Source organism: Oreochromis niloticus, linkage group LG10 (assembly GCF_001858045.2).
Source record: "Oreochromis niloticus isolate F11D_XX linkage group LG10, O_niloticus_UMD_NMBU, whole genome shotgun sequence".
Taxonomy (NCBI): domain Eukaryota; kingdom Metazoa; phylum Chordata; class Actinopteri; order Cichliformes; family Cichlidae; genus Oreochromis; species Oreochromis niloticus.
The window spans coordinates 16,323,105-16,350,671 of record NC_031975.2 but is presented as its reverse complement, the minus strand read 5'-3'; the positions used below and the strand labels follow the sequence as shown (position 1 = coordinate 16,350,671).

The following is a 27,567-nucleotide window of genomic DNA, read 5'->3' as shown; positions in this document are numbered from 1 at the left end:
AACGAGGTGCTGTCCATTATGGCCACACATCTCCACTTTGGCTTGTCTAACATTATTCCAGAGATCCTGTGAATTGTTCAGATGCATCTTTGCAAATCTAAGCTGTGCTGCCATGTTCTTTTCTTTTAGAGCGAGATAAGAGACTTTTTCCTGATAGCACTTCCAAACAAGCCATACCTGTTCAGTCTTTTCTTAACTGTACTGTCATGAACTTTAATATTTAACATGCTAACTGAGGCCTGTAGAGTCAGAGGTGTATATCATGGTTTCCTTGCAGTTTCCTTTCCTTTCATTCACCTTGGGGGGAATTGGCTGGGTTGTCTACTCCTGAGAAGACTGCTAAATTTCTTGAATATTTTCCACATGAATGATAATAATAATAACAACAACAATAACAATAATAATACAGTGTAATATAACATCTGGAGTTGTTAATCTGAATGTGTATTTACCTCATTTTAAAACCTGCTGATTTTTTTTTCTTAAGTAAATCTTAGATTGAAGGAGGGCATAACTTTTTTTCGTGAATCTAGAAGATACCTTTAATGGCATAAATAGTACAAAAATTTGGGTTGAATTCCTATTTACTGTGACCAGAGAAAATGATTTATATGATTTATATCCCGTTTCTGTAACAAACCGATCCAATACCAGACTTCGAAAACCAAACTACTCATTTGCTGTCCGCTAGAGGTCGCTACAGCTCCGCACTAACTCGCACTACATGAAAGCTCACGCCTCCGGTAGAGAGATGTAGCAAACCGATTTCTCCAGTTCGCCATGGAAACACGGTGATTGAACCAGTAGCACTAGGAGCCATGTCAAACCGTGATGTGTTTTACGGATGCAGACTGGTCGCTGTGCTTCTCATTTGTCTCGGTAAGTGAAGTAAAATGTCTGCAGATCCGAGGCAGGGGTGCAGTTAGCTTACCCGCTACACAAAGCTGGACACACTGCGTCAGCAGCCGGAAGTGACTTTAAGTTGTTCTTTGAAGTTAGTGAAATATAACGTTGTTTAACTCTGCATTAAAAATTATGAACCAATGTCATTTTTTTAACCTTGTCACATTTTAACGTAAAGTCATAATGACATTTGTTCTGTTTTTTTCTTTGTAAAGAAAGTGAGCGCTATAGTGCGTGGTTTTATTTTTAAAATCAAAAGAGGAAATGGTACTAATGCGCAGCTATCATTATCGTCCGCTGTGGTTGCTGACAGGTGTGCTGAAGCGTGGGGGGCTGCAAATGTAGCTGAAGGTGTCTTAAAAAAGTAGGCTGATAAATGCTGATAATTTCTACACTTTATAATTGTTCTCTTTTGTTATCAGATAAAGAAATAAATAAATAAGTCGTTTTAGTTTAGTTGTATACAACTATTGAAAAGAAAGTGCACAGTTAAAGAGCCAAAAAACAAAAAAAAAACAAAACAACCACTGCATTTAGTGAGTACTAGAGTTTAATCATTTACAATGTTGATATACTAATTTATACTTAATATTGCCCAACACCTTTATTAATGGGCTCAAATTTGTTTTATTATGACTCAAAATGGGTCTTTTTGGGTCAGCAAATGTTGCAGACCTCTGGTATACATAGCAATATACCTGTGATGGGTTGGATGGTGTAATAATCTTCAAGATATTTGAAAGTTTTGTTAAGTTAAGAGTCAGAAGAGAGATGATTTGGGACTTCCTTTTGTTAAAAAAAATATAGAATAGAGTAAAGTAGAATGCCTTTATTTTTTGTGGCGCATGCAGTTGAGATATATCAAGCAAAAACTTAATCAAGTTCCATAAAAAAAATTCTTCATGAAACAAAAAAAATAAATAAAAGAATATTATAATTTGAATTTAAAATCTAAGTTAAAGTATATTAGAAGTTGCACACACAGAAATTAGATTATATACACACATCCATCGCACAGTCCTTGTGATATTGTACAGGATTTTTTTGAGTGGCGGCAGTGCACAATGTCACGAGAAAGAGCTCAAAGCGTCAACCCACTTCAACGACAGTATTGAAAACAGAATGGATCCATGCTTTCTTGTACGTTTGTGACAAATTCTGCCCCTACCATCCAAATGTCACAGTAAAAATCAAGACCTGTCAAACTAGGCAACAGTTTTCTAATCTTCTCTTGTCTAGTTTTAGTGAACCTGTTTAATTGGAGCCTCAGTTTCTTGTTCTTAGCTGACAATCCGGTTGTTCAGTCTGACGTCACTGGCCGTGTCTGGGCCTAAACTCCGCTGCAGGTCCATATATCAAACGATCACTGTGGCATTACTGAGAGTTGAAAAACTGTCTAAAGTCTTTCATCTTTAATAAAATCATCAGTGTTCTGCTCTACCAGGTGTAACAATTGAGTTTAACATCCAGGCATCCATGAAAATGGAATTTATGACATTTAACGGCATTAGAAGTTAGCAGGAAGTTAGCTCGCTAGCTTCTATCTAAATACAATATAGCATGTCCTGACTGCGGGGTTTTGGAAACAAATTCAAACGTACAGCTCTGCTATCACTTCCAACATAAATGAAGACAGAAAACTAAACAGCAGTGACGTTTGTAGGGTTACTGAAGTTTGGCTAGCTGGTATATAATGATGTGCTACGTGACCGCTAGCGACACAGCTATGTTAGCATAATATAAACAAGCTAACTTTTTTTCCACTCGATAAAAGTTAACGTGAGTGTTCTCGGTGGTCAGGAACAAATGTAATCGCATGGCAGGATGCTGTAAAAGGACTAAACTTCAGCCAGGAGAACAAGTGAGATAATCCATCCACAATACGAGGTTAGTCATTCATATACTGCTGCATAGGCTGTGCTGTAGTTACATCGTAAGGTTTTAAAAACTGAGCTTAAATAAATGATTAGCGGTAATAAAAGCCGAGGGAGGTCAACAGTGATCGCTGACTGTTTTAGGAGCTTTTTGAGATTAAATAGAAGAAAATACAAAACATTAACCATGTTAACAACACAAAAGGCATATTAAACGCAGACTACTTTAGGCCCGGAAGTAGGATTCGTCACGTCATCACTGAACAACCGGATAGTGTCACCCGGTGCGGTCTTCTGCTGCTGCCGCCCGTCTGCTTCAAGGTTCAACATGTTGTGTGTTCAGAAAAGCTCTTTACCTCGATAGTAACAGGTTACGTAAGTTATTGTTACCTTTCTATCAGCTCAAAGCAGTCTGGCCCTTCTCCTCTGACCTCTGACATGACTTGCTGACTGGATATTTATGCTGATAAACAGTTGAACAGGTGCACCTAATGAAGTGGCCATTGAGTGTAGGTACTGGTTTGATTTAAACTGAAAAATCAAAACAGATATTTTTTGTCTGCTCACAAATAATTGCTCAGTTTTCTTTTCTTTCCATACCAAGACGTCTTTGCTGGAGACAAACACACAGGGCCTGATAATGTAAGTGCTGCTTTTTAGTTTCTTGTTGTAATTAATGCTTCGCCACATGCCTCAGCAATGTGTTCATGTGAATCTCTCTGACTGTCCACAGGCAGCAGAGCACAGGAAACACTCTGTCGGTGAGCGAGGGGGTGATCTAACATTTTGTACAACTATTTGGAAAATAAACACGTTCTGTAGCACATGTTATAATAATGTGTCTGTCATATCACTCTTTTTTTAACTTGTGGCCTGAAATCTTCACAGGAATGAGAAACTCATTAAATAATGAAATCTAATTTGAGGAGGGCTAAGAGCGTACTTTGAAATATTGTAGATGAGTTTAAATTCGAACATGAAAGGATCAGATTAGCGCTTCCTCTTTGTTTTCCTAACCATTCATCAGGATACATATTCCATGCATGTCTTTTCACAGAGCTGGAGGATGTAGTGATAGGGATCCAGAGCCAGAGGAACTCCTACCACGCCCGTCGCAGTGGTCAAAGGAAAGTGGAGATTCTGCAGCAGGCAGCCCGACTTGGGCAGGTAACATCTACCATGCTTTGTTATGATCTTCCTATTTTCCTGTACACGCTCATACATGTATTGTACAGAAGGCACGCTGAGTATAGTCTCCATGAGAAAATATCAACATTCTTCTTATGTTATAAAAATCTGCTATAATTGTTTATATGAATTCATTTACAGTAGTAATGAATAAAGGAAGGTAACCATTTGAAGTTATTTGCAATCATAAGGTGAAGTAATGAGGAGCTACAAGCAGGCTCTACTCATGACAGTGTGATGATCAGAGTGCTCGCTTTGATTGGAGCCTCTTAGAAGATTAAAAAGAAGACGACTGGACTTCTTTAAGTTCTGAAGATGTCACTGCTCATCCAAGAGGTTTCTGCAGGTTTTAGAACTACAGAAGAAGCCTCTTGGATGAGTGTCTCAGAGGGGCAGTGAAGACAAAGGCTATCTGCCGTTACAAAAGGTCTCATTAACCATCAGCCATCTTGAGCTGGTATCAGATGTTGTGGCTTTCTTCAGTTTTTTGGGCTCTTGGCTCATATTCTAAAGGAACTAACTTCCTGGTGTTACTGAAAAACAACAGCAGCCGACTTCAGAGGGAAATGAATCTCTGTGCCATCATCCTGTATCAACCATCTTCCCAGTGCAGAATGAGTTTGATAGCCAAGATGTTTTTTTCTTATGCTTACATTTCTCTACAAGTGATTTATTGAAACATGTGCAAACATACATGGAGATACAGTAGATAAGTCAAAAACAGAGTTTTTATGATTCTAATGAGCTTGAAAGTCAATATTTGGTATGACCATTTTTATTCTTTAACACAGCCTGATTGGTTCGGGGTCACATCTGTTCACAGGGGGGTTGATAGTGATTGGTGTGTGTCCTTGTGTCATTAGTGTGCGTGTGTTTGTGAGTGTTCTGTGTGTGTCTGTGTACATGTGTAGGTGTGTTTATGTATGGCTCAGCCTGGGTGACCCTTGGCCCCTGTGGGACATGGTTGAGGAGGGTGGCCTTGCCCCTCCCCAGGATGTGGGTACTTTTGGTTCCAGGGTGCATGGCTTGATGTTTTGGCGTACTTGTTAGCCCGCTCCTTTGGAGGTTGTGGTCCAGGGTGGCCTCTTCAGTGCAGTTGGGGGCTCTGCTGGGAGTTGGGCGGTTCTCAGGTATCTGAGGCCCTGTTCTTGTCTTTGGTGGCGTGGGCTGCCTGTCGTCTCTGGGTCTCTGGGGGTCTTGCTCTTTGGTTCGAAGGGCTCCATATGGGGCCCACTTCCTTCTTATGCTGCTATGTGCACACAGTTATCATCGAGATGTGGTCTCGGGTCTTCAGTACTCTGGGGGAGCAGCAGATGCCTGGGTCTCCTGGGTCTTTTTCTGTCTGAGGGGGCCGTTATTACCAAAATTGTTGGTTTGTGTATCCATCCATCCAGGTGCTACTTTTTTTGTATGTTTTTTCTTACAGGTGCAGCACTTGGAGGCCCATCGCGCTTTTTCACTTGTGCTCTGTCCTCTTATCCTTTTCATTTCATGTATTTCCCCTCCCTTTTTGTCTTTCTCTTTTTCTTGTGCCTGTCAACCCTGGCAATGCTGTATTAGACATGTTCTCATGTGAATAATAATAGAAATGAATAAAGAAAGAAAGAAAACACAAACACAAACAAGAGGAGCCTAAAGACTCCAGAGCTCATCTTGGAAAAGCAAATATGTTTGGCACAACAGTCCATTTAGATCCTGATTCTGATTGCAAAAGCTGCCAGACATCAAGATAGGCTAAAAAAGCTCCAGCCTGAACTCTCTTAGCCAAGCTTTCTTGTAATTTCTTTAAGTAGTCTACAGCAGCGGTCCCCAACCCCCGGGCCACGGACCAGTACCGGTCCGTGGGTCGTTTGGTACCGGGCCGCGAGAGTTGAGGCTCGGGTGTGAAATTTATCGTTTTCAGGGTTTTTATTGGTAGCTCGGTTTCCCTGGGTCTTTTCCCATTTTGTAGTCTTATTTTGAAAGATATATTACACGTTACCATAGCAACCAGAGAGAATTAAGAAGCAGAGAGGAGGACGTTACTCTCAATGTTGTTGGCGCATTTCAGGAGGACGCTGCTAATAGAGTTACACAATTACACAGTGAATTAGCTTATTATTGATAAATTTACAAAATACCACAGTTTTTGTCTTGGTCGTATCATTTTATTTTGTTGTATTTATCCGCGACACCTTAAAGGCCGGTCCGTGAAAATATTGTCTTACATTAAACCGGTCCGTGGCGCAAAAAAGGTTGGGGACCGCTGGTCTACAGGAATAGTTCTCCAGGCTTCTTAAAGGACATAGAAAGCTGTTCTTTGGATGTTTGGTGATTCATTAAATCATTAACCTAATTAATTAATTAAGGGATTTTCAAATTTGGATTCATCACCCCATCAGATCTGTTGCCACTGATTTTCAGGTCAGCTCTTGCGTAATTTGGCACACCTCAGCCTTTTCTCCCTGTTTCCCTTCTTTAAGAATGGCTTCTTGGCAGCCACCCTTCCACAGACCATTTCTGTAGAGGCTTCAGTAAACAGTGGATGGATCAAATTGTTTTGCTAAGTTGTTTGTTATGTATAGACACAAAACTGTTACATCCCTTCACTTGGGTGCTTTTTTATGCTTGAATGTGTCCTGTGAAAATGGTCAGGTACAAATGTGTGAAAAAGCAGCCAATGTCCAAAGAAAGAAAAGCTGGAGAACTATTACTCAAGTCAATTTAAAAGATTACAAGAATTTCCTCCTAGTTAGATGGTTGTTTTGAAATTTGGGGGCAGGTTCTTACATAAACTTGTCTTGAAACTCTTCAGGTGAACCTCTAATTAAAAATTGCAATAGTGTATTTTAACTAAAAAGGCAGATAAGGTGGAAAAAACACATTACTGTATATGGCATAAAGAGACGCCAGCATACCAGCATGAAAACACCGTCACATTGATGCAGTACAGCGGAGAGAGCATCATCATTTAGGGCTGCTTTGCTGTTTCTGGGCCTGGGTGATTCAGGTGGACAATTACTCCAAACAAAGTAAACCTAAACACACACACAGACCTCATTCAACTGCAGATGCTGATGTACTGATCCCATTATGGCTGAGCTTAAGCAGTTCTGCAACACGCAACAGTCCTCCTGAGCATCGTGCAGGTCTAATCCGCAGATAATTGAAACACTATTTGGAGGTTATTGCTGCCATAGGCGGTCATTAAATCCAATGGTTCATTTACTCTTTACACCATAATTTTAAAGCTTTACTGGGTGAATTTTGTCTAATTAGAATACAATTTATTTCTCAGTTTGTTTTTGTATCGATAAGCATCGCTGATGTTAATGGACAAAACATAAAACCACCTCCACGCTTGCTTAGTTTAAAGCCCATAAGTGAGCTACTTTAGTTTCTATGGTGGATTTTTATGGCTGATTCTTATGCCTGTTTTATGATTGCACTTTACTGTGTCAGCAGGACAGAACAGCAATCCTTTAAGTACTTTAGCTTTTATTAGGTGTCAACAAATTTTAAAACTGATTTATGCTTTGTTGTGGTATTAAGCTGGCACCAATAGATGTCCTCCTTTCCACAGAGCCTCTGAAGGAAGCCAGGCTCACTGTTTTCATGCAGTAAGTGTTTAATAGTACCTGCCTGCAGGGTGTCTCAAAAGTAATTTGTTACCAGTGAAATGAGATGACAGGTTTATGGATGTGATGCAGTAGATGTAGATGTTTATTTTCCTTTGAGATGAATTGGTACTGTGAAATATGAGTCTGATGTTTTCTCTTCACCTGCAGTTTAAATTGAGGAAAAACTGCCTGATTGCAAGAAGTGGCAAAAAATTCAAGCAGCAGGGGCTCTGTGAAAAGATTTCTAAAGCTAAATTGTAAAATCTTGAGTCACTTTCACCCTTTTTTTAAAGAGCAGGTGGTGATCGAAAACTGTAGTGAAGGCATAAAATAGAAAAGGGCGATGAATGTTGGTGTGTTGGTGAGCTACTAATGAAATCAATGTTTAAAAAACGCCAGAAAAATATGTTTTACTTTTACTTTTAGTTTTTGACAAAATAGTGGTGCAGTTGTGAGCAAGAGCCTTCTGAGTTTCAGCATTGTGATTGGCTGGAGCCGTTCTATGTAACATTTAAACATGTTATCCTTTCCCTCGCTCCTGGTACTCTGGTTTCCTCCCAGGTTGATTGGTGATTCTAAATTGGCTGTAAGACGTTTGCCCTTTGTGCTGCTGTAACGAGTGAATTTTCTCAGTGTGGCATTAATAAAGTCTCTATCTCTGTCCTCGTTCACTACATCAGTGAATCTTCTTTCTAGCTTTCCTCTTTTCCTCCTGCTTGGCACCTCCATCTATAATGAGTTTGTCAAGTATATATGCGCTATCCCTCAGCTGCACAGGTCCAAACTAGCTCTACCTATTCGCTCCAACTTTGTCTTCATGTGCTGTCTACAAAACGTCTCCCTTTTGTAGACAGTTTCTTTTCGTAGGTGGGAGAACACACAGGTCCTTAGAAAGGCTTTTCAAGCTTTGTGCATTTCTATAATGTTTCGTCTAAGGTTCAGTGAAAGTGTTGGAATTGAGACTTGTGTCTGGGTTCCCTGTTTGACGGATATGGGTGCAACACCATGCTTGTAGGAATCTTGTTAATCTGATGGATTTTCATGGATATAATGTCATTTCTTCACAAAGCTGGAAGGGTGTGATTGGAACTGAAAGCTTTTGATTTGATGCTTGTTGCAGCATAAAGACCTTAAATTAAAGTGGTTGCGTAATCCTTGTTTAAGGTGACTTTTCTGCTGATGTTGATTTTCACTGACGGCATGGTTTAAATGCTGACTCTGATGTCCTGCCAGCTTGTTGTTTAACTCTCTTGCAGGCTTTTTTCCTGCAGTAATTAATGGCGGTGGTCACAATGTCACTAAAATATCATCAACAGCATCTCAGGTTTTAATTCACCAGAAAACAGCGCTTCAACTTACGAGTGAGAGAGTTCTTTACTAAAACACACAGCCCGCTTGTACGTAGAGCAACATGTCTGAGTGACCTTTATAACAGTTTTGGAAAAGTGTTGTGTCCTTTTTTAGTCAAGAGTGAAATGAGGAGGTGGTTAGCGCTGTCACATGCTCTTTCAGTCTGAAGCCAGCGTTGTATGATTGTACAAAATAAAGGAGAGAGGGAATCATCAAACCAAGCTTTGTAAATGGAACATCAGATAATGGCTTTATTCAATATACTGGCAAAGAACATCTGTGTGGTCGAACATAAATTTACACCAGAGTGAAGCATTTTATTTTGGTCATAGGTCATGTTTTGTAGCAGCGGTTCTACTCGCATAAATCAATTTGCACACTTGACGTAACTGTAATATTTCAGGCTTGCACACCTCTCTTGCTGCCAGACAGTTAAAGGCCTTTTAGTCTCCTGGTTCTGTAACAACATATGCAATGTAACGAGGGGCTTAATCTCTGCACCGGCTTTCACTTCAGTTGATTGGTCCATACATCAGTTATTCCTCCCAATTGCTTCTTTACAACCAATTTAAATAGCTACATGGAAAAGACTTATGACTGTACGAGTCCTCTATTTTCTAGTCTCATTCTGAGCTTGTAATCGCACAGACTATAGGCTCTGTGTAGAGCTGGGCGATATAAGATTTTTTCATATCACGATATGTTTTTTTCATTTCAGGCGATAACGATATATTTCACGATATAAGCCAAATAACCATATTTGTAAGATTTAAATGTGCCGTTTTCATAAGTAAAATGTGAAATAATTAGCAGCTTGTTTTAATTAAAATATTTATTTCCCATAATAAGTTCAACAGGGCAGATGTACTTAAGGAACATGAGACTTCAGTTTCAGATAAATAAAGGCAAATATTGCAAACTACACAAAAGGCAGCCGCTAAAGCGTTTAAGTTTCAAAATAGAACAAACAAAACAGACTACTAAATTGTCAATTCCACTTAGAAACAAAATATTAATTCTATATATAAATCTTAGTTTGTTTTACAGAAGAACAGACAAAATTGACTAACTTTTGTCAATATCAAATAAACTGAGAACTAAAAGGAAATTCTCAATCTCTCCTTGTTGTATAGCTTAGCTTTTCAAACAGTTTTAACAGTGACTTTAGTCTGACAAAAGCCGAATGACGAATTAGCGCTTTCAGTCAGAGATTGAGCATGCACCGCTTTATTGTATTTCCAGACTTGCTTTTGGCACAATTTACAGTGCGCGCTACTCTGTTTTTTGTCAGACTTGAAATAGCCGAAATAACTTCACACTACGGAACTTCTGTGGCCCTTCCGTTCGATAAGCTCTCCGGCATTGGAACCATCATCTGTTTTTTCTTCGGTAACCTTCGCTCACGCTCTTGGTTGATTTTTCTCTAGTCGACAAACTCATTTCCTTCATTACCTGGGCTGCACAGCTGCAAAAACAAATACACATGTGCGCCTTGGCGCTTGTGCTGTACGTAACAAGTCACGTGACGTGACGCTGCGGCTGTGATTGGTTCGGCTCTGCGCTACTTAATTTGGATTGGCTGTTCTTTTTTTTTTTTTTTTTTTAAGAGGACAAGAGAGATGAGGCCTATCACAATAGTTTAATTTTTCTATCGAGAAAAAGTTATTTCGCAATACATATCGTTATCGTTTTATCGCCCAGCTCTAGCTCTATATGAAGTAGCACAAATCCCATTATACTGAAACCTGCTGCAGTTCAATTAGAGGGTGTCTGCAAGATAGTTCTCAGTGAAGAAGAGTTCAGGAAACAAAGTTACTGAAGTAATGATTTTTAGGGAGAAAAAAGCATTTTTTGTCTAAAAATTGTTTTAATTATCAGAAATAAAGTGTTGATTATATGTCTGATTTTAATTGAAACCATACTAACTTTTTTTTTATTTGAAAAATGGACGCAGATTAAATACTTAAGGATTTACTACATAATGTACTCTTGATGGCACTCTACCAAAGCTACAACAGATGTTGGGAGTTCAGTAAAATCAAAACCAGAACCAGTTTATGAATTTGAATAAGAAGCAGCTTGTTCTGGTTGTTGAAATTGACTGATATCACATGGTAGCTCCCCCAAATTCTCTACTATGGCTCTTTTGAAGCATGGAATAAAAATGGCAAATCCCATAAAGTGACTGGGATGTCCTAAACACTTATGGAAAGCCATTTTATTACACTCGAAATCCTGTCAAAACCTATAAATGGAACTTGCTGTTACCTCTCTTCAGGTCAAGTTGTGCCTCTTGTCATATTTCAGATGTCTGTGTTCCCAGATGGTGGAATTTGAGTTACATTTTAAGGCAAGGCAAGTTTATTTATATAGCACAATTCAACAACAAGGTGATTCAAAGTGCTTTACAGAGACATTAAAAACGAAAACAAATAAAAAGCATGATTTAAGTTTGATTAAAACAAGCAAACAAACAAACAAAAAAAACAGTATATAAAATCAAATATCAAAACAGTAGATAAAATCAGTAGTTAAAAAGTAGGTTTTGAAATTTAAACTTAAGTGTGGATTTGGTGCTTTATTCAAATGCAGCTGAGAATAGGTGAGTCTTCAACCTGGATTTAAATAAACTGAGTGTTTCAGCTGATCTGAGGCTTTCTGGGAGTTTGTTCCAGATATAAGGAGCATAAAAGCTGAATGCAGCTTCTCCGTGTCTGGTTCTGACTCTGGGGACTGATAACAGACCGGATCCAGATGACCTGAGGGATCTGGAAGGTTCATACTGGGTCAGGAGGTCACTGATGTATTTTAATGTCATGAAACATTTTGGCAGGCAGGACTCGGGAATGAGGGATAAAATAAAAGGCAGCTTTATTACTGAGGTTATGAAAACTGTGCGCAAAATGCAAAAAACTCAAAATTAGCAAGATAAACACAGGATAATGAGAGGCGTGGCAACAGGCGAGAGCCCAGCTGGGACTAATTACAGATGACAAGACAGAGGAAGTAGAATTAGGCACAAGATACAAGAAGAACAGACACCAGAATAAAAGAAGAAGAAACAGAACGTGGGAACAGAAACACCAGCTTGACACAAATACAGACGCAGGACGCAGAGAGACCAGACCGACACAAGGACACGGCTCTGGAAACAGAAAGGGATAACAAAAGATAAGACACATGGACTCAACCAGAGAAGAAGAACGTAGAATACAAACAGACTGCTGGAGGATATGATGATGACAAAGGAAAAATAGGAATCTTAAAAACATTACAAAAGAGCCAAAGTAAGAAACAAATGAGACACAAAAGAAAACCAAATCATGAACTCAGTAAAAAACTCAAAAAATAACATTTAAGGTAAATATATCAGAGAAACATCCAAAAACAAATTTAATTTATAGTGGACTTCATCCCCCTGGTGGACTCCAACAGAACTGCAGGGTAGGTCTCTAGACCTTTTACAATAAATAAATAAAAAGTTGAAATATCCATTTTGTAACATAAGTTTGAAGTTGACATACAATACTGATGAATCACTATGTTTTAAAGAATAATGATAGATAATATAACAAAGCAATGGGCTTCAACGTATTGTTCTCAAATGATTTAAATCTGCATTCATTAAAGTTTAGTTGTTTAAAATAGAGATTTAGTCCACATTTACATTTATTAACACCTTTGTAGTTCTGGTGTTTTGTGTGTTTGTCTGTTTTAAGACTACGGTCATCATATGTATGTGAAATATGCTAAATGATGTATTGGTACTGTCTGTACTAGTAAACTATGGGACATAGTGGGGACATAACAAATACTCAGGCAAACACATGCACAGATGCTTATGCAGAGAAATTGAAATCATCATAAATGAATCATTAAAATGCTTCTGTAGGGGATCAGCACTGTGTTTTTCATGTGACTGCAGGATGATTCAGCTGTTTTGTATCATGCAGGGAGTTCCAGTGGTTGTTCTTCTCCATGAGTTGTCACAGTATGAAGGGGACTGGAGTATCCTCCCCGCACTTCCTCGGTGAGTGTTGAGCACTCAAATGAAGATGAGTAACTTGTTAAAATTAAGTTACGTGCCAGTTCATTTAACCTTAATGGTTTTGCGTTGTTAAGTTGTCGATCTTCTCAGGCTCTTTGCCAAATATGGACATTCAGCTTCCTGGTTGTTCTTCATAGAGGAGGAAACCGAAGTCACACTGTCTGCTCTGCTGGAGGTCCTCAACAGATATCCAGCTCAAGAGGTGAGACACACACACACACACACACACACACACACACACACACTCTCACTCTCTCTCTCTCTCTCTCTCACACACACATACACACACACACACACACACACACACACTCTCTCTCTCACACACATACACACACACAAAAGCACCTCAATAACCGTAGTGATTGTGCACTCGATTGCTATGCATAAAATGATGATCAGTGGCGCTATAGACAGCAGCGCCCAGATGGTGAGTTTTTTGCAATACAGGAGTGGTTTTTGGGTAAGCGTCTCCGTGACAACGAGGCCTCCATCATTCACCACTATGCCTTCTCTGAGGACCCCAGTTCCTTCGGTTACCCTGACACCGCAGCAGGCTGGGCTCTCAGTGCGCCGCTGCTCAAGAGGTGAGCATGAAGATTAAAGTGAATCCCTGTGTTGCTCTCCTCTCTTCTTTTACACATTTAGCAGACCTTTATAAGCTTTCTAATAAGACATCTGTTAACTGTTAAGACTAAGCTAAATTCAGCCCATTAAAAATAAGGACCTACAAGAGTGAGGGAGACAGTTTACAGTAACAAAAAACTGAAAAGAAAAGGTGCCACTAAAAATGCAAAAAATAAATCTTTTGAAAAAGAAATGTTCCCAGAATAACTTTTAATGCAGCACTTATTTCTGTCCCACTGAGCAAATCGTCATCAGCTGCAATCTTAACCATTACCTGTACATAAACTTTGCAGTGCCCAATGTGTTACTAGTGCAGTGTTGCTTCACTCACAGTTTAAAATAAATCTTATATATTTTATATTAGGCCTTGGTGCAGGTCCTTACTTTGTCCACTGTCTCTTTCTACCTTTAAAACCACCTACCTTTCAAGCTTGACTTCTGATTGGCTGCTTTCCTGCAAAATAATAACTGAGTAACTTTCACTCATTGTTGTTAATTTCATTATACAATATGGGAAACTGCCCGTTTCATCTGTGCTTTGTCACCTTCTTTCTTCAACCTTCATGTGTTTCAGACTCACAGAGCGGATACAGTCTGAGAATCTTAAGTCAGATTTTACAATCGACCTGAAGCACGAGGTACTTTGTCACTTTCTTGGAGCTTTTAAATCAATTATAACAAAACAAAAACTGGTTCATTTCAACTTTGTGTTTTTACAACTTCTGTGAAAAATGACATCAGTGTCTTTCAGTCTACAAGCTGAGCTAAAGTACATTAAAACAGCATTTCCTCCCCGTAGCTTTCAGTCTGCAGCTTTGGTAGATCGTTCATTATTTTTCAACGCATCACTGGAGCAGTTAGCATTTACAGTCCTGTGAAAAACTTAAGTGCACCCTTACTGCTTCCATAGGAATTAAGAGGGTAAGTAGCAACCAGGTGCAGCTAATGAAATGCACTTTATTTTAAAATCATCAGCAAGTTTGAGCGCCTCTAAAAAAGCAGAAGTTTTGGTAGTTTGCTACTCTTAGCATTCAGGTGTGTGTTAACACAATGCCACAATCTTCCAGGTCAGACCAAATAATGCTGACACAGAAAGTAGTGGACGTAAAAACATTTTTCAAGTTTAAAGGACCTGGATTAGCTGTTGTTAATATCTGAGACCAGACTGGAATTTATCTTTACTGTTTCCTTATTTAACATTTTTTTTCACGCCTTTTTACTTTTTTGTCAAGTTTACCGTTACTAATTTGAATATAGTGGCTAAACGCTTTAACCTTTGAATTTGTCTTCATGCATGTTCTCTTTTTCTAGATTGCTTTGTTTATTTGGGAGGAAGGACATGGCCCAAAGCTGACAGCAGTTCCAGAGTTTTGCACAGAGCCGAGAGACGGCTGTGCTACCACGTTTACAACCTACCTGCCCGACTGCGTATGTAACAGCTTCACTCTGTCTAGTTATTCTAGATATAACTTGCATTTCAGTTCTTCTCATTTTGTGTGAACTTTGGTGTAAAACCAAATCTGTTATGACAGCTACCTGAAGTCAACAATAGTTATTTTTGACTCACGTATGCGGCAAGACTGTGTTTTATTATCACTAACATCTTGGAAATAATACGTAACGTTCATTGTTTACTCACCAAACTCAATGAAATCTTGAGATATTCCTCTTATTTAGTTTAAATTGTCGAATATGAGCACAGGAAAAACTGGCTAAACGTGTTAGACTTTTTTCCAGTGTGCAGTAATCCATCACTTTAAGTCACAACAAATTACAGCTGAACTGTCCATATTAGTTAGACTGAAGTCAGCCCTTTATACCACTGCCAAAGTCTGCTGTACGGGAAGTTCTGTGAGCAAGTGAGCTGATTTAATCTGAAGGTTCAATGGAAATCAAGTGCACAGCTACCTGCACTGAATGCTTTAAAAACAATTTGAACAGATCGAGTATAAATCTCTGCTAGATGATTTTTATACATCTGAAACATAAGGCGAGTCGAGCATATGCAATACTATGTAGACATTACATGTATTGCTGATATGAAGCACATATTCTGAAACACATTTTTCTACCTATTGATGACTACAGTGCTTTCTTCTTCCAATGAATGCAGACACTTTTTTCTCTCTTATTTTAGGGGGGATCCAGTGTCGAAGAATGATGTATTTGTTGCTGTGAAAACTTGCCAAAAGTTCCACTCAGATCGAGGTGTGTGTACAATTTCGGACAAATTAAAAATACTTTGTTCTGCAGCGCTGTAAGTAGGTATCAAGATCCATCATTTCAGTAAGTCGATGCTAACTCAAAATTTGTTAATCTAAATTATAAGTCTTTAACATTCAATATCTTTGGTTATCTAAAATATATCTTCTAGCTACAGCTCTAGCTATCTCAAATAATAGAAAGTACCTTAAAGTATAAGTGTACTTAAATATACCTCTGGCGTAAATGTGCCTGTCAACGAATTGTCATGTAAAAAAAGCACATTGTGTTTCAATTTTAAGGATTTACATATCAGTGAAACTAAAGAAAACATCTGGTCTTTTGTTGGTTTTACATGTCGCTCTCTGTGTCTTTATGTATTTATCCTTTATTTATTTAATGCTTCCATCAAATTTAAAGGGTAAAGTGCTGATAATCAAATGCGCTTGATTAACTGAAGTATGAGCGACTCTATAAAAGCAGAACAGAGGCAGGCTTCAGTTAACATGTTCAGTCTTTTTATAATTGTACTGCTCTTAACTTTACCATTTAACAAGTATGGCTTGTGAGGAATTGCCAGGAGGAGGCTGTTTTTTCTCTAAAAAGAACATGGTGCTATGAAGGTGCTATGACTTAGGGTTGCAAAGTGGCATCTGAACAGACTAAGGAGCTTGGAAAGAAAAGCGTCTGGACTTCTTTGAGTTGCTTGAAGACGTTTCACCTCTCATCCGAGAAGCTTCCTTAGTTCTAAGGGTCAATTGGTGGGGAGTCCCAGATTTAAACCCAGTGGGAGTTCCTCCCCCAAAGAGGGACAAAGGACCCCCTGCTGATCCTCTACCTAATCACATGAGCCAAGGTGTGAAAGCGGGTGGGGGTCCTAATCAGCCAGGGTTTCGGGTGAGCTCATTGTGAAACCTGGCCCCACCCTATCATGTGATTTCCTGAGGTCAGATGGCCCAGGATGTGAGTGGGCGTTAAGGCGTCTGGGAAGGAATCTCAAAACTGGATTATAGATGGCAGACAGCTGGTGTCGTAAAGCACCGCCTCTGTTCAAAGATGGTCACTCACAGTGGACGTAAATGGCTTCTTTCACTCCTCTTTCAAACCATCTGTCCTCTCTGTCCAAAATGTGAACGTTGGCACCCTCGAAAGAGTGACCTTTGTCCTTTAGATGCAGATGAACTGCTGGGTCTTGTCCCGTGGAGGTGAACAGACCACAAGACTTATAGAACAGTAGGCTTCATTCATTAATATGCATGGAGTTGTTCGTACTCTTACGTTGTTCACAAGAAATGTGTTTGCATGAAGATTCACTAACAGATTAATTACATGTATGCAATGGCTAATTTTGTTCTTACCGCACTGCACGTGTTACCAAATCAGATTATTTTAAATCCACAGGCTTCTGTTTGTCGCCCGCAATCTGCATATCGTATGCTTAACACCATGTAATAGAGATTGAGTCCCAAAAGGTTGATTCTGTTCATCTGGACGTAGCGATTTCAGTGGGAGAAACGTTTAGTCACTCGTTCAAGTGACTTCTTCAGTCTCAGCTGACTGCAGGTTTCCCCAATCTTATAAACAGTACATTTGCACAATAACTGAAACCAGCCCACTGAATGAAAAAAGAAGTCACTTGGATGAGTGACGAAACGTTTCTCCCACTTCAAACGCTACGTCATCAACTACAAATCAACCTTTTAGAATTTACTCACCTGGATGATTGAGCATGCATCAAGACAATAGAGATTGAGGTGTAAGTAAAGAGACTGGCTTGCCAAACTAAGGTAAAAAAAAACATGAGAAAGTTTCCTGAGGAAACTTAAATAATAGTGTCTGAGAAGGAAGCGCAGGAATCCACAGAATAGGTGCATTTCCACAGGAGTTATGACCAATTTAAACAAACAAGTAAATAAAGGAGGAAAAAAAACCCCTGCTCTGGCTGAATATCGCTGTGGTAATATGTGGCTCGCAAAGTACGAACGGTTTCAGGTAACCAGTAAATTGATGAATCACTGATCTTTTTTGTGTGAAATGTTTACACACATGGTTTACGCACAGGTTTGTGTGTATGCACTGGTTATAAATTAGGCCCATTCAGCTGACAGTGAACTTCTCTGTTTACCCAAACACTCTAGAGTCAGATGTTCTGTCCAACAAATAAAGTTTAACTGCCTGAAAATTAAATAAGTGGGAACAGAGTGGAGCAAAAATCACCCACAACGATCTAAGAATCTTGCAAAGTCATACAGCAAAATTTAAATGATAGTTACTAAAAGTGGTTCTACAAGCCATAGAATCACGATTTGCGCATAGTTTTTCTTTTAGTTTAGTTTTTGTGTTTATGTCTTATTCGTCCGAGGTTCTCTTTCATTAATTTTGAGACCAGGCAGAGATCGGATTATTTTTTTCATCGTGTTCTGAGGTGTAAAACATTAAAATTAAAAGAAGGAATACTTTTTTTTAATGACTGTACTTCATTGCCTTTAATAATTATACTTTTACAACATTTTGTCCACTGTGATCATTTTAAAAACAAGTGATTTCGACATACAGGAATAATAACAATGCAACTCAGATATAACAATATATTTCTAAACTTTAAGCAAGTTTGAAGTCAGGTTACTTGCACTTGTATTTTAGTGTTAAAGTTTTATTGATCCTTTAAGTATATAGATGTTTTTTAGATCAAGAGTAAGAGAAAGGTTTATGAAAGTTAAAATGGAGGTTTTTCACTTTACAGGTCTGATGTGATTGTCACTGAATCCTGTTTAATGCAATTTAAAAATATGCAAGTTTTGGATTTGTAATAATTTGTGCAATTATCCAAAACACTGCTGTGTGTTTTTAAGGTTGAGTGTGCTCTGTACAAGTAAATAATTAGTGGATGTGTTTCAGAATAAATTAAGGTAAGATGAGTCCCACTTACCATGGATCACTTTTAAGTTTATGCTTTAATTTGTAGTTATCACTTTGTACCTTTTATGTGTCATGACTAAAGACTAAAGACTTTAATTTATAGATTATTAATTAAATAGAAGCTTTGCCTGCCATCAATCAGTGCTTCACTAGTCATAGCTACTGTATATATATGTATGTATGTGTCTACAGCTCAGTGGTGAAGGCTTAATGTTGCTGCAGGTTCAGTTATCTTTCCCCATTCATTTCCACAGTACCAGTGGTGAAGGCAACCTGGGAGAAAGATGCTGGGTTTTTAGAGTATTATAGCGATGTTACTGATGCTTCCATACCAACCATCAGTTTGGGAGTGCCCAATACTGAGAGGGGTAAGTTCATCAGCAGCAGCAATTTTTACTGATAACTGCTGGATACAGACCAGAATATTCAATTACATTTTATTCATACAGCATCAATTCAAAACAGTCACCTCAAGGAGGTTTATATTGTAAGGTAAAGAGCCTATAATATTAGAACGAAACCCCAACAATCAGGTGATGCCCTATGAGAGCAAGCACTTGGTAAGGGCAGGAAGGAAAAACACATTTATACAGTGTGCTCACTGAAGGGCATTTCCTGGTCAAAAGTTACTCCCAAGAACTTCAAAGTGTTAATGAAGGCCAAGCTTATGCCATCTTTTCATTAACCCATCCAAATGACTGAATTCAGGTGATCCAGTCTCTTCCATGGCCACAGTCTACTGTTAGTGGTATAATAACAAAGTGGAAGTGACTGGGAACAACAACTCAGCCATGAAGTGTTAGACTGTAAAGCCACAGAGCGGGGTCAGTGGATACTGAGGCGCATAGTGAGCTGAGGTCACCAACTTTCTGCAGAAACAATCACCACAGACCTCCAAACTTCAGATTAACTCAAGAACAGTGCATAGAGAGCTTTATAGCATGGGTTTCCATGGCAGCTGCATCCAAGCCTTACAGTTGTGTTCAAAGTAATAGCAGTATGTTTTAAAATATGACTGAAGCTCAAAATCCGTAAAATATTTTTTATTTCCATTCATTGGGAGCACATTATATTTTACATCAAAACATGAAGAAAAAAGTATCAATATTTCAATTACTTTACACAAAATAAAGGAAAACATGATATTGGGCTGTTTAAAAAATAGCAGTGTCTGCCTTTTTTTACTACAAACTCAAATATGCACTCAATAAACTGAAAAAACATTAAGATTTAGCATTCCTGTGAATCATTAATATTTAGTTGTATAATCACTGTTTTCAAGAACTGCTTCACATCTGTGCTGCATGGAGTCGACCATCTTCTGGCACCTTTAAAGAGGTAAGCCAGCCCAGGATGATTTCAGAACCTTCCACAGTTCCTCTGCATTTCTTGGTTTTGCCTCAGAAACAGCATTTTTGATGTCAACCCACAAGTTTTCTATTGGATTAAGGTCCGGGGATTGGGCTGGACACTCCATAACCTTAATTTTTTGAACCAAGATGCTGCTCGCTTACTGGCGTGTTTGGGGTTGTTGTCTTGTTGAAACACCCATTTCAAGGGCATTTCCTCTTCAGCATAAGGCAGCATTACCTCTTCAACTATTTTGATATAAGCAAATTGATCCATGATCCCTGGTATGCGATAAATAGGCCCGACGCCATAGTAAGAGAAACAACCCCGTATTATGATGCTTGCACCACCATGCTTCACAGTCTTCAGAGTGTACTGTGGCTTGAATTCAGTGTTTGGGGGTCGTCTGACAAACTGTCTGTGGCCCTTGGACCCCCCCAAAAAATCTTACTTTCATCAGTCCACAAAATGTTTCCCCATTTCTCTTTAGGCCAGTCGATATGTTCTTTGGCAAAATGTTTCCTCTTCAGCACATCTTTTTTTTTATCAGTGGGACTTTGCGGGGGCTTCTTGCCGATAGATTAGCCTCACACAAGCATCTTCTAATTGCCACAGTATTCACAGGTAACTTCAGACCGTCTCTGATCTTCCTAGAGCTGATCACTGGCTGAGTCTTTACCATTCTGGCTATTGTTCGATCCATTCGAATTGTAGTCTTCCGTTTTCTTCCACGTCTCTCTGGTTTGGCTTTCCATTTAAAGCATTGGAGATCATTTTAGCTGAGCAGCCTATCATTTTGGCACAACCCATCTTTCTCAGGTTTTCAGAGAGAATTGCATGTACAACACGTGCTGGCTTCATCCTTAAATAAGTTCCACGTGAATGACACCTGTTTCTTCACATAATGAATGACCTCACTGATTGGACTCCACACTGCTATTATTTTGAACACGCCCCTTTCACTTAATTATTCAATTACACAGACTCAGGTGCATTCATGTCATGAATGTTGGGTCTGTTGGTCTCTCTGACTCTACTACATCTACTGGTAAATTATTTGACATGTAATAATATGATTTATACCAAAAACACTGATTAATCTGGTTAGTCATGTTGGACTGCTGAACACAACTGTAGATCACTAAAAGTCCAATAAACAAACTCTTAAACTTTGCAAAAAGCCTTCCCAGTAGAGTTAAAGCGGTTATATCTGCAAAGGGTGAGCCGGCATCATAGTAAACCCTATGGATTAAGAATGGGATGTCAAGTTCATATGCATGTGACAGCAGACAAGCAAATATAATAGCAATATAGTGTACGGATCTGGCTTTTGGGTTTTAGGTAAACTCCCTGTTTACATGGACACATTGGAATCTATCAGATAGCTATGAATCTGTGTTGTGTTCTAATCTCTGTAGTCACATATTGTGGTCATTGGTATTGAATGCTGCACTGAGGTCTAACAGCAAAAGCACAGAGATGTGTCCACTGTCAGAGGTCAGATGAAGATCATTTGTAGCTTAAAATTGGAGGGAAGAGTTGTCAGATTGTGGAGACACTCCAAAATATGCATTATTAAAGTCATCACCAAACTAGCTACATGACTATAAGAAAGGCTGAGTTGGCGATAAGCCCAAAATGCACTTTATGTTTAGGATTATTTATGCTGAGAAATCTGGCTAACATTGTGCCTCCTTTATATCAGCATTTATGCAAGTGTCGTTTGATCATGCTCACTGAAAAACGGAACACATTTGGGAATAATGGAGCACAATGTTGCCCTGAGCTGCTGGCATAAAAGCTGCAAGTGTTAAAGTTAATGAAGAAGAACTAGAAGGAGAATTTAAAGCTCTTGGTCCTTGACTCACCTCTGTACAGCTGGCTAATCACAGGATATAATAGCTCCTTTCCTGAGGACTGAAGTGTCGAGCTCCATATTTCCTGTCCTCACACGTTTGAAGTGCACCACAGTCAGTGTATGAACAGACAAATCAAAAGACAGTCTGATTTAATCAGTTAACTGCCTGTTAGCGGTGAAAAGAAGTGTGTATGTCACCTAATCTTTGTCATAATAGGCGCTCGAGCAAAAAATACTAAACAGAGCTTCTGTGAAAAAGGCACAGACGCCAGTTTTATCTCTCTAATGATATCACTCTTGTCTGAGATGCCCCTTTGTGCTTTACTTGAAGTCCATTCACATGGAAGGGAGTTGCACATCCATCTATTCCTCATATTTATGCTTTCTCCTCTTACACTTTGTCCACAACCTTTTCTTGGCTCTACTTTGTCATTTCACACATGCAGTTGCTTTTGCTCATTCTTCCTTTTTCTCTTCTAGTAAAGTGTTGTTCTCCCCATTGTTTATCATTTTGTAAACATTTTCTTCCATTTTACTGAAACACAACATTAACAAGTGCACTAAGAGAGGACAGCTCCCCAAAATGTCGTGACCTTGACGTGATTATCAACAAAATTAAATCAGCTCGAGCTGTTATTGAATGTGATTTTTAATCTTTTTCACATTTTCTTCTGTATATTTTATTCCCCTAAAGGACACTGTGGGAAGACGTTTGCCATCTTGAGGCGGTTTTTAAGCAAAGCTGTGCCGAAAGCCGACTGGCTGCTCATCGTTGATGATGATACTCTCATCAGGTAAGCTGGAAAATGTTTTTCTCTTTATTTAACACACACAAAAATGAATAGTTTAACCACACATTGATGTAACACAATACAATGTTATAAATAAAATAAAGCTACAGCCAGTCAGCCAGTAACTGTAATCATGAAAGTTGTTTATAAAAAGGTTTATAATGTACTTTTTCATTCTAATCTGCACATTAAATATGAAATGCAAAAAAAAGGAAGTATTGTAGTGAAGTTTTGCAAAAAAGTCCCCAATGCTACTCCTGTCTATCCTTCTATCCTGAACATATGGCCACACCTTTTAATGTTTCAATTCAACTGTTTTTAGTATCATTTACACTGGTGTATAAACTGAAGCACGTAGCCATGCCCACTGGATTTGAGCATCACGCCTTAAAATAGGATGCCAGCGTTGAAAGAAGTCAATGTGGAACATTTCTTGCCTCTTAGGTAATCCACAATGAACTGTAAATACTATTATTGCTAAATGGGAGTAATCAGGAACCACAGCAGTTCAGCCGTGAAGTAGCAGAAACCACGTAAAGTTACAGCGCAGACTCATCGAACGCTGCGGTCTCCAGCACTCTGCTGACTCAATAACTGCAGAGCTCCAAACATCCTCTGGCATGAGCAAAAAACTGGCCCAGTACTTTTTTCTGTTTATAGTGTATATGTAGACTGTAGCGTAGAAAACATTTCTGTTTGGGTTGCTGCTTTTCAGTCTATCCTTATATCATAATGTTGTTACTTTGCAAAGATTAAACTTCCACGATGTCACAATCTGGCTGAAACAGACTGTGTGGAGTTTGAATAGTGGACCCAAACGCAGACACAATGGAGCGTGGAACGTAATTTGATTTAACAGAAGGCGAGGTGTTTAATAAGGCTGATGAAAAGGTACAGACAAAGGGCAAGGCAAACCGATGCAAAACTAAACATTAACCTAAACTGGGTAAACTAAAATAGGACATGAAAAACTCTGACATGAACAAACCAGGACATGAATACATGAAACCTGGAAACATGGCTTGAAACAACCTGACAATGAATGCATGACAGGAGACTACATAAACACATACGAGGCAGATGAGGAGAAAGGAAACACACGTGGAACACAGCTGACCTCTTCAAAATAAAACAGGAAACATAACAGGACGCAGAAATGGCAATGCGAGCCTGACGACATAGAACACGCAGACATGAAACACATGACAGACTAAGATATGGACTTAACGTGACGGACTGACGAGGAACACGGACACCGTAAAAACATACAGAGGGAAAAAGGGACTGGAGATGAGACATGGACATAACTAAGCACAAACAGAACGTAATGGCTGGGGGGAAACATGTGACAGATGGAACGGGTCACAAGGGGGAAACATGTAAACAAGAGGAGGAGACGAGAGACAACAACATTACTGAAACACATGAAGGGCGAGGGGGGAAGACAAGGGGAATCTAATAAACAACGAACTATAACTGGGCAACCTAGGAGCTTAAGATAACTAAATGAACTCAAACATAAACCAGAAACCATCAAAATATATATAAACTCAAAACACAGGGTCAAACGACCCAGGACCGTGACACACTGTTACCAGTAAATTAAAATAAACTAGATTATTTGTAACTCCTATAAATTACTTTCATAGTTATACTCACTGACTGCACTGGGTTACATTATTTGGCTTATATGCAACAATGCAATATTTTAATTGGACAAAATGAAACTTTTTTTTAACAATATATTTAAATCTGTGTTTTGAAATACTGCAGATTCTGGTGTCTTATGTGGAGCACCAGGTTTTAAAAGTCACACTTTGACCTAACCATGACTGCCTCAACAATTAGACATTTTTTAAATAATATTATTTATTTAAAAATTAATATTGTATAATACAATACTTTTGTATTATTTTAGGATCTTTATTTTACAGCAATAAAGTGCCCTGAAGTGACTTGAACTGAATAACTCTATACTCACTCATCCCGATGTTTTTACTTTACTTACTGGTCTATTGTAGGCCTGTAGGTACTATGCATGCTATGCAAACTTTCTGTCTCTTGGTCCACCAACAGTTTACCCCGGTTGAGACAGTTGCTGCGTTGCTATAACCCAAAGGAAGCAGTGAGCCTGGGGGAAAGATATGGCTATGGCTTGATCCAGAAGGGATACAGCTACACCACCGGAGGAGGAGGGTGAGGCTGTTGGGTCAGATGATATTTTTGGGTTGTCGGTGCTAATGATTGTTGAGCCAAAACATGCAAAACCTTGTGTGAAAATTTGAACATTAATGATTTATCTTTATTTAACCTTAGAGGCAATAGTTGTACCTTAGCTATTACATAGCTAGCATCAGATACAAGCAAGGCATGGCAATACAGACATCAAGGCCCATATTAGCTGGAACCAGTAATTTCTTTCTGTTACATTGTAGGTCTCCATTAACTTTCGGCTCAGTTTGCATTAAAAGAGCCAGACCATAGTAAAGGGGAGTTAAAGCTGTTAGGCTGTGTGAGGATTTAGCAGTGTTGTAATAAAGCAAAAATAAATGTTGCAATACAAACTCTATGCTTCTTACACGGGGTTTGTCCCAAAACCTTCAGCTTTCCTTGCAGATTTCATGCCAGCTTTGAATTAAAAACTGATAATAATACAACCACGTTCTTCAGTGCATCATGTAATCCAGTCAAAGGTTTTTCGCACATGTGTTCTTGTTGAAAATCTTTAACTGATGTCTAAAATAAAAATAGTTTTTGGAGGGGTTAATGTATACATACAACAGAGGGAGCGCTACAGGAATCTAACAGTAACTCGTGCATTTAGTTTCCTTGTTTTTACACACTGAACACCGTGTGTGTGTGTGTGTGTGTGTGTGTGTGTGTGTGTGTGTGTGTGTGTGTGTGTGTGTGTGTGTGTGTGTGTGTGTGTGTGTGTGTGTGTGTGTGTGTGTGTGTGTGTGTGTGTGAAGGATGGTGCTCAGCAGGACGGCGGTGTCCAGGCTGCTTTCCAGTAGTTGTGGTTGCTACAGCGATGATGCTCCTGATGACATGGTGCTGGGCAGGTGCTTCACTACCCTCGGTGTTCCCATTACACACAGTCCACTATTCCACCAGGTAGAGAGCAACGCACACATGCACGTGTTCTTGTCACGGTGAACAGCTCTCTAGATGACGTTGTTTTTATTGTATTTATGAGAGTTGTAAAACTTCCTGGGAAACAAACAATGCATAAATTAATTTGGTCTGTTTAAGCAGGTCAGCTGAACACAGAAAACGTGTGACAGATGTAAAGCATGAAGTTTTAATTAAACACTAAATATTTGCTTGAATTAAATAGGAATCGTTCTTTTAAGAGCTTTCTCATAGAAACTATCAGCTGCTTATGAACTTAAAATTTCTTGTAATGTTTTCATTTACTGTAGCACCAAGGGATTTAAAATTAGGCTGTTTAGTAAAAATAAATCCAAAGTGCTATAGTTTAAGACGTGTGGGTAGGGGAATAGAAGAAAAGCCTTTCAAACCATTTCTGTCTTTGTTTTCTTGCTTTTGCGAAGCCACTCACACCTTGATTAAATGCACAGAGACGCCACTTAAATGAGACCAAATTGCCCCAAGTGTTAACGGAGACATTAAACTTAGGACCAGATGATGCTCTGCGTGATGCTCGCTTCCTGTTTGCCTTGTTTAAATGAAGGTCAGTTAGAGAGACACAGAGAATGCCATGTGTTTCTGCTTTCCTAACAGAGTGCTGAACCTCGCAACTCGAGAGAAACAATCTGTTTGCCACATAGAAAAATAATTGAGACATTAATCATTTTGTCCCAGAAGCTTGCAGCTTTGTAATTAACCTGGTGGGGCTTTTTCAATTTTATTCTTGTGTTTTCTGCCTGTTAATTCTAGTTTATCTTATGAATATGTGTTTACTGCTGGCTCTTTGAGATAATACAGATATCCTTGTTCTGTGGATAGGCGGGCGGGGCACACGCACAGACAGACAAACCGCTTGTCCTTGATATTCCAGGCCCGACCAGATGACTACTCCGAGGAAATGATCTCCACGCAGCACGCCATCTCCTTCCACAAGCACTGGAATGTAGATCCCGTGGCTGTCTACAGATACTGGCTGCAGGACACACGACCACGAGATGAACTGTAGAAATTGTGTTTATGCAGTAAGTATATATCGCGGACAAGAATTCAACTTTTCAAAGAAAAAAAAACAGTAACCACTGTTAAGGTTGCTGTAACATCCAGATAATGTGGGGAATTTGCCACATTTGTTTTGACATTGGTGTGTAGATTTGTCAGATCTGAATAAACAGATCTGAAAAATTACACCGCTGCATTTGGCGACAAACGCTCCGTAGCTCATTACACACACTGGTCCTGAATACACAAGGAGTAAAATAATACTATTTTACCTCAGACACAAAGCTCGTCACTGCTCTGGGTCATTCAGCTCATTGAAATGATTTCTCTGCCTCCGCAGTCTCAACTCTGCCAAAAAGAGCTCGAAATGTACGAAAGTGGTGATGATACAGCTTCAACTCCTGGATCAAACCATGAAATTCTCCCTGCTGCTGCCTTCTTGTAAGACGTGGATTGAACCAAATTCTGAGTCTCTTCCTTTTCTTCTTTAGAAAAGGGCCGGCTCATCATTGCTTGATGTTGACTTCTGTTTTTCACTGTACGTTTTTTTTATAGGAGGAATTTGCCCAAAATGTGATATTTTGCAGAATTAGGACTCAGAGTAAGACAAAGTAAACAAACAAAATATTAATAGGTCACAAGCAGTGTTGGTCAAGTTACTTGAAAATAGTAATTAGTTATAAAAAAAAAACTTCTCCAAGAATGTAATCCT

The 27,567-nt window shown here is 39.0% G+C and overlaps 1 protein-coding gene across 5 annotated transcripts; it reads left to right on the top strand.

Moving 5' to 3' along the window:
• Positions 1–350: 350 nt before the first annotated feature.
• On the top strand, positions 351–27,567 carry b3glctb (beta 3-glucosyltransferase b). Of its 5 annotated transcripts, none has more exons than XR_003221901.1 (17): positions 353–879; positions 3,382–3,419; positions 3,511–3,538; positions 3,835–3,944; positions 12,868–12,944; positions 13,053–13,164; positions 13,410–13,546; positions 14,161–14,224; positions 14,898–15,014; positions 15,725–15,794; positions 18,962–19,075; positions 22,610–22,709; positions 24,783–24,902; positions 25,676–25,820; positions 26,728–26,878; positions 27,196–27,296; positions 27,411–27,567. XR_003221901.1 is itself a non-coding variant. In XM_025910825.1 (17 exons), exons 2-16 carry the CDS (start codon positions 3,269–3,271, stop codon positions 26,860–26,862), a joined length of 1,389 nt encoding a protein of 462 aa, XP_025766610.1. In that variant the 5' UTR covers positions 728–879; positions 3,179–3,268; the 3' UTR covers positions 26,863–26,878; positions 27,196–27,567. The 5 variants fall into 5 exon arrangements, 4 of the variants coding, with proteins under 4 accessions (XP_025766612.1, XP_019219271.1, XP_025766611.1 ...); XM_025910825.1 differs by adding an exon at positions 3,179–3,290 and having other exon boundaries at positions 728–879; positions 27,196–27,567; XM_019363726.2 differs by having other exon boundaries at positions 27,196–27,567.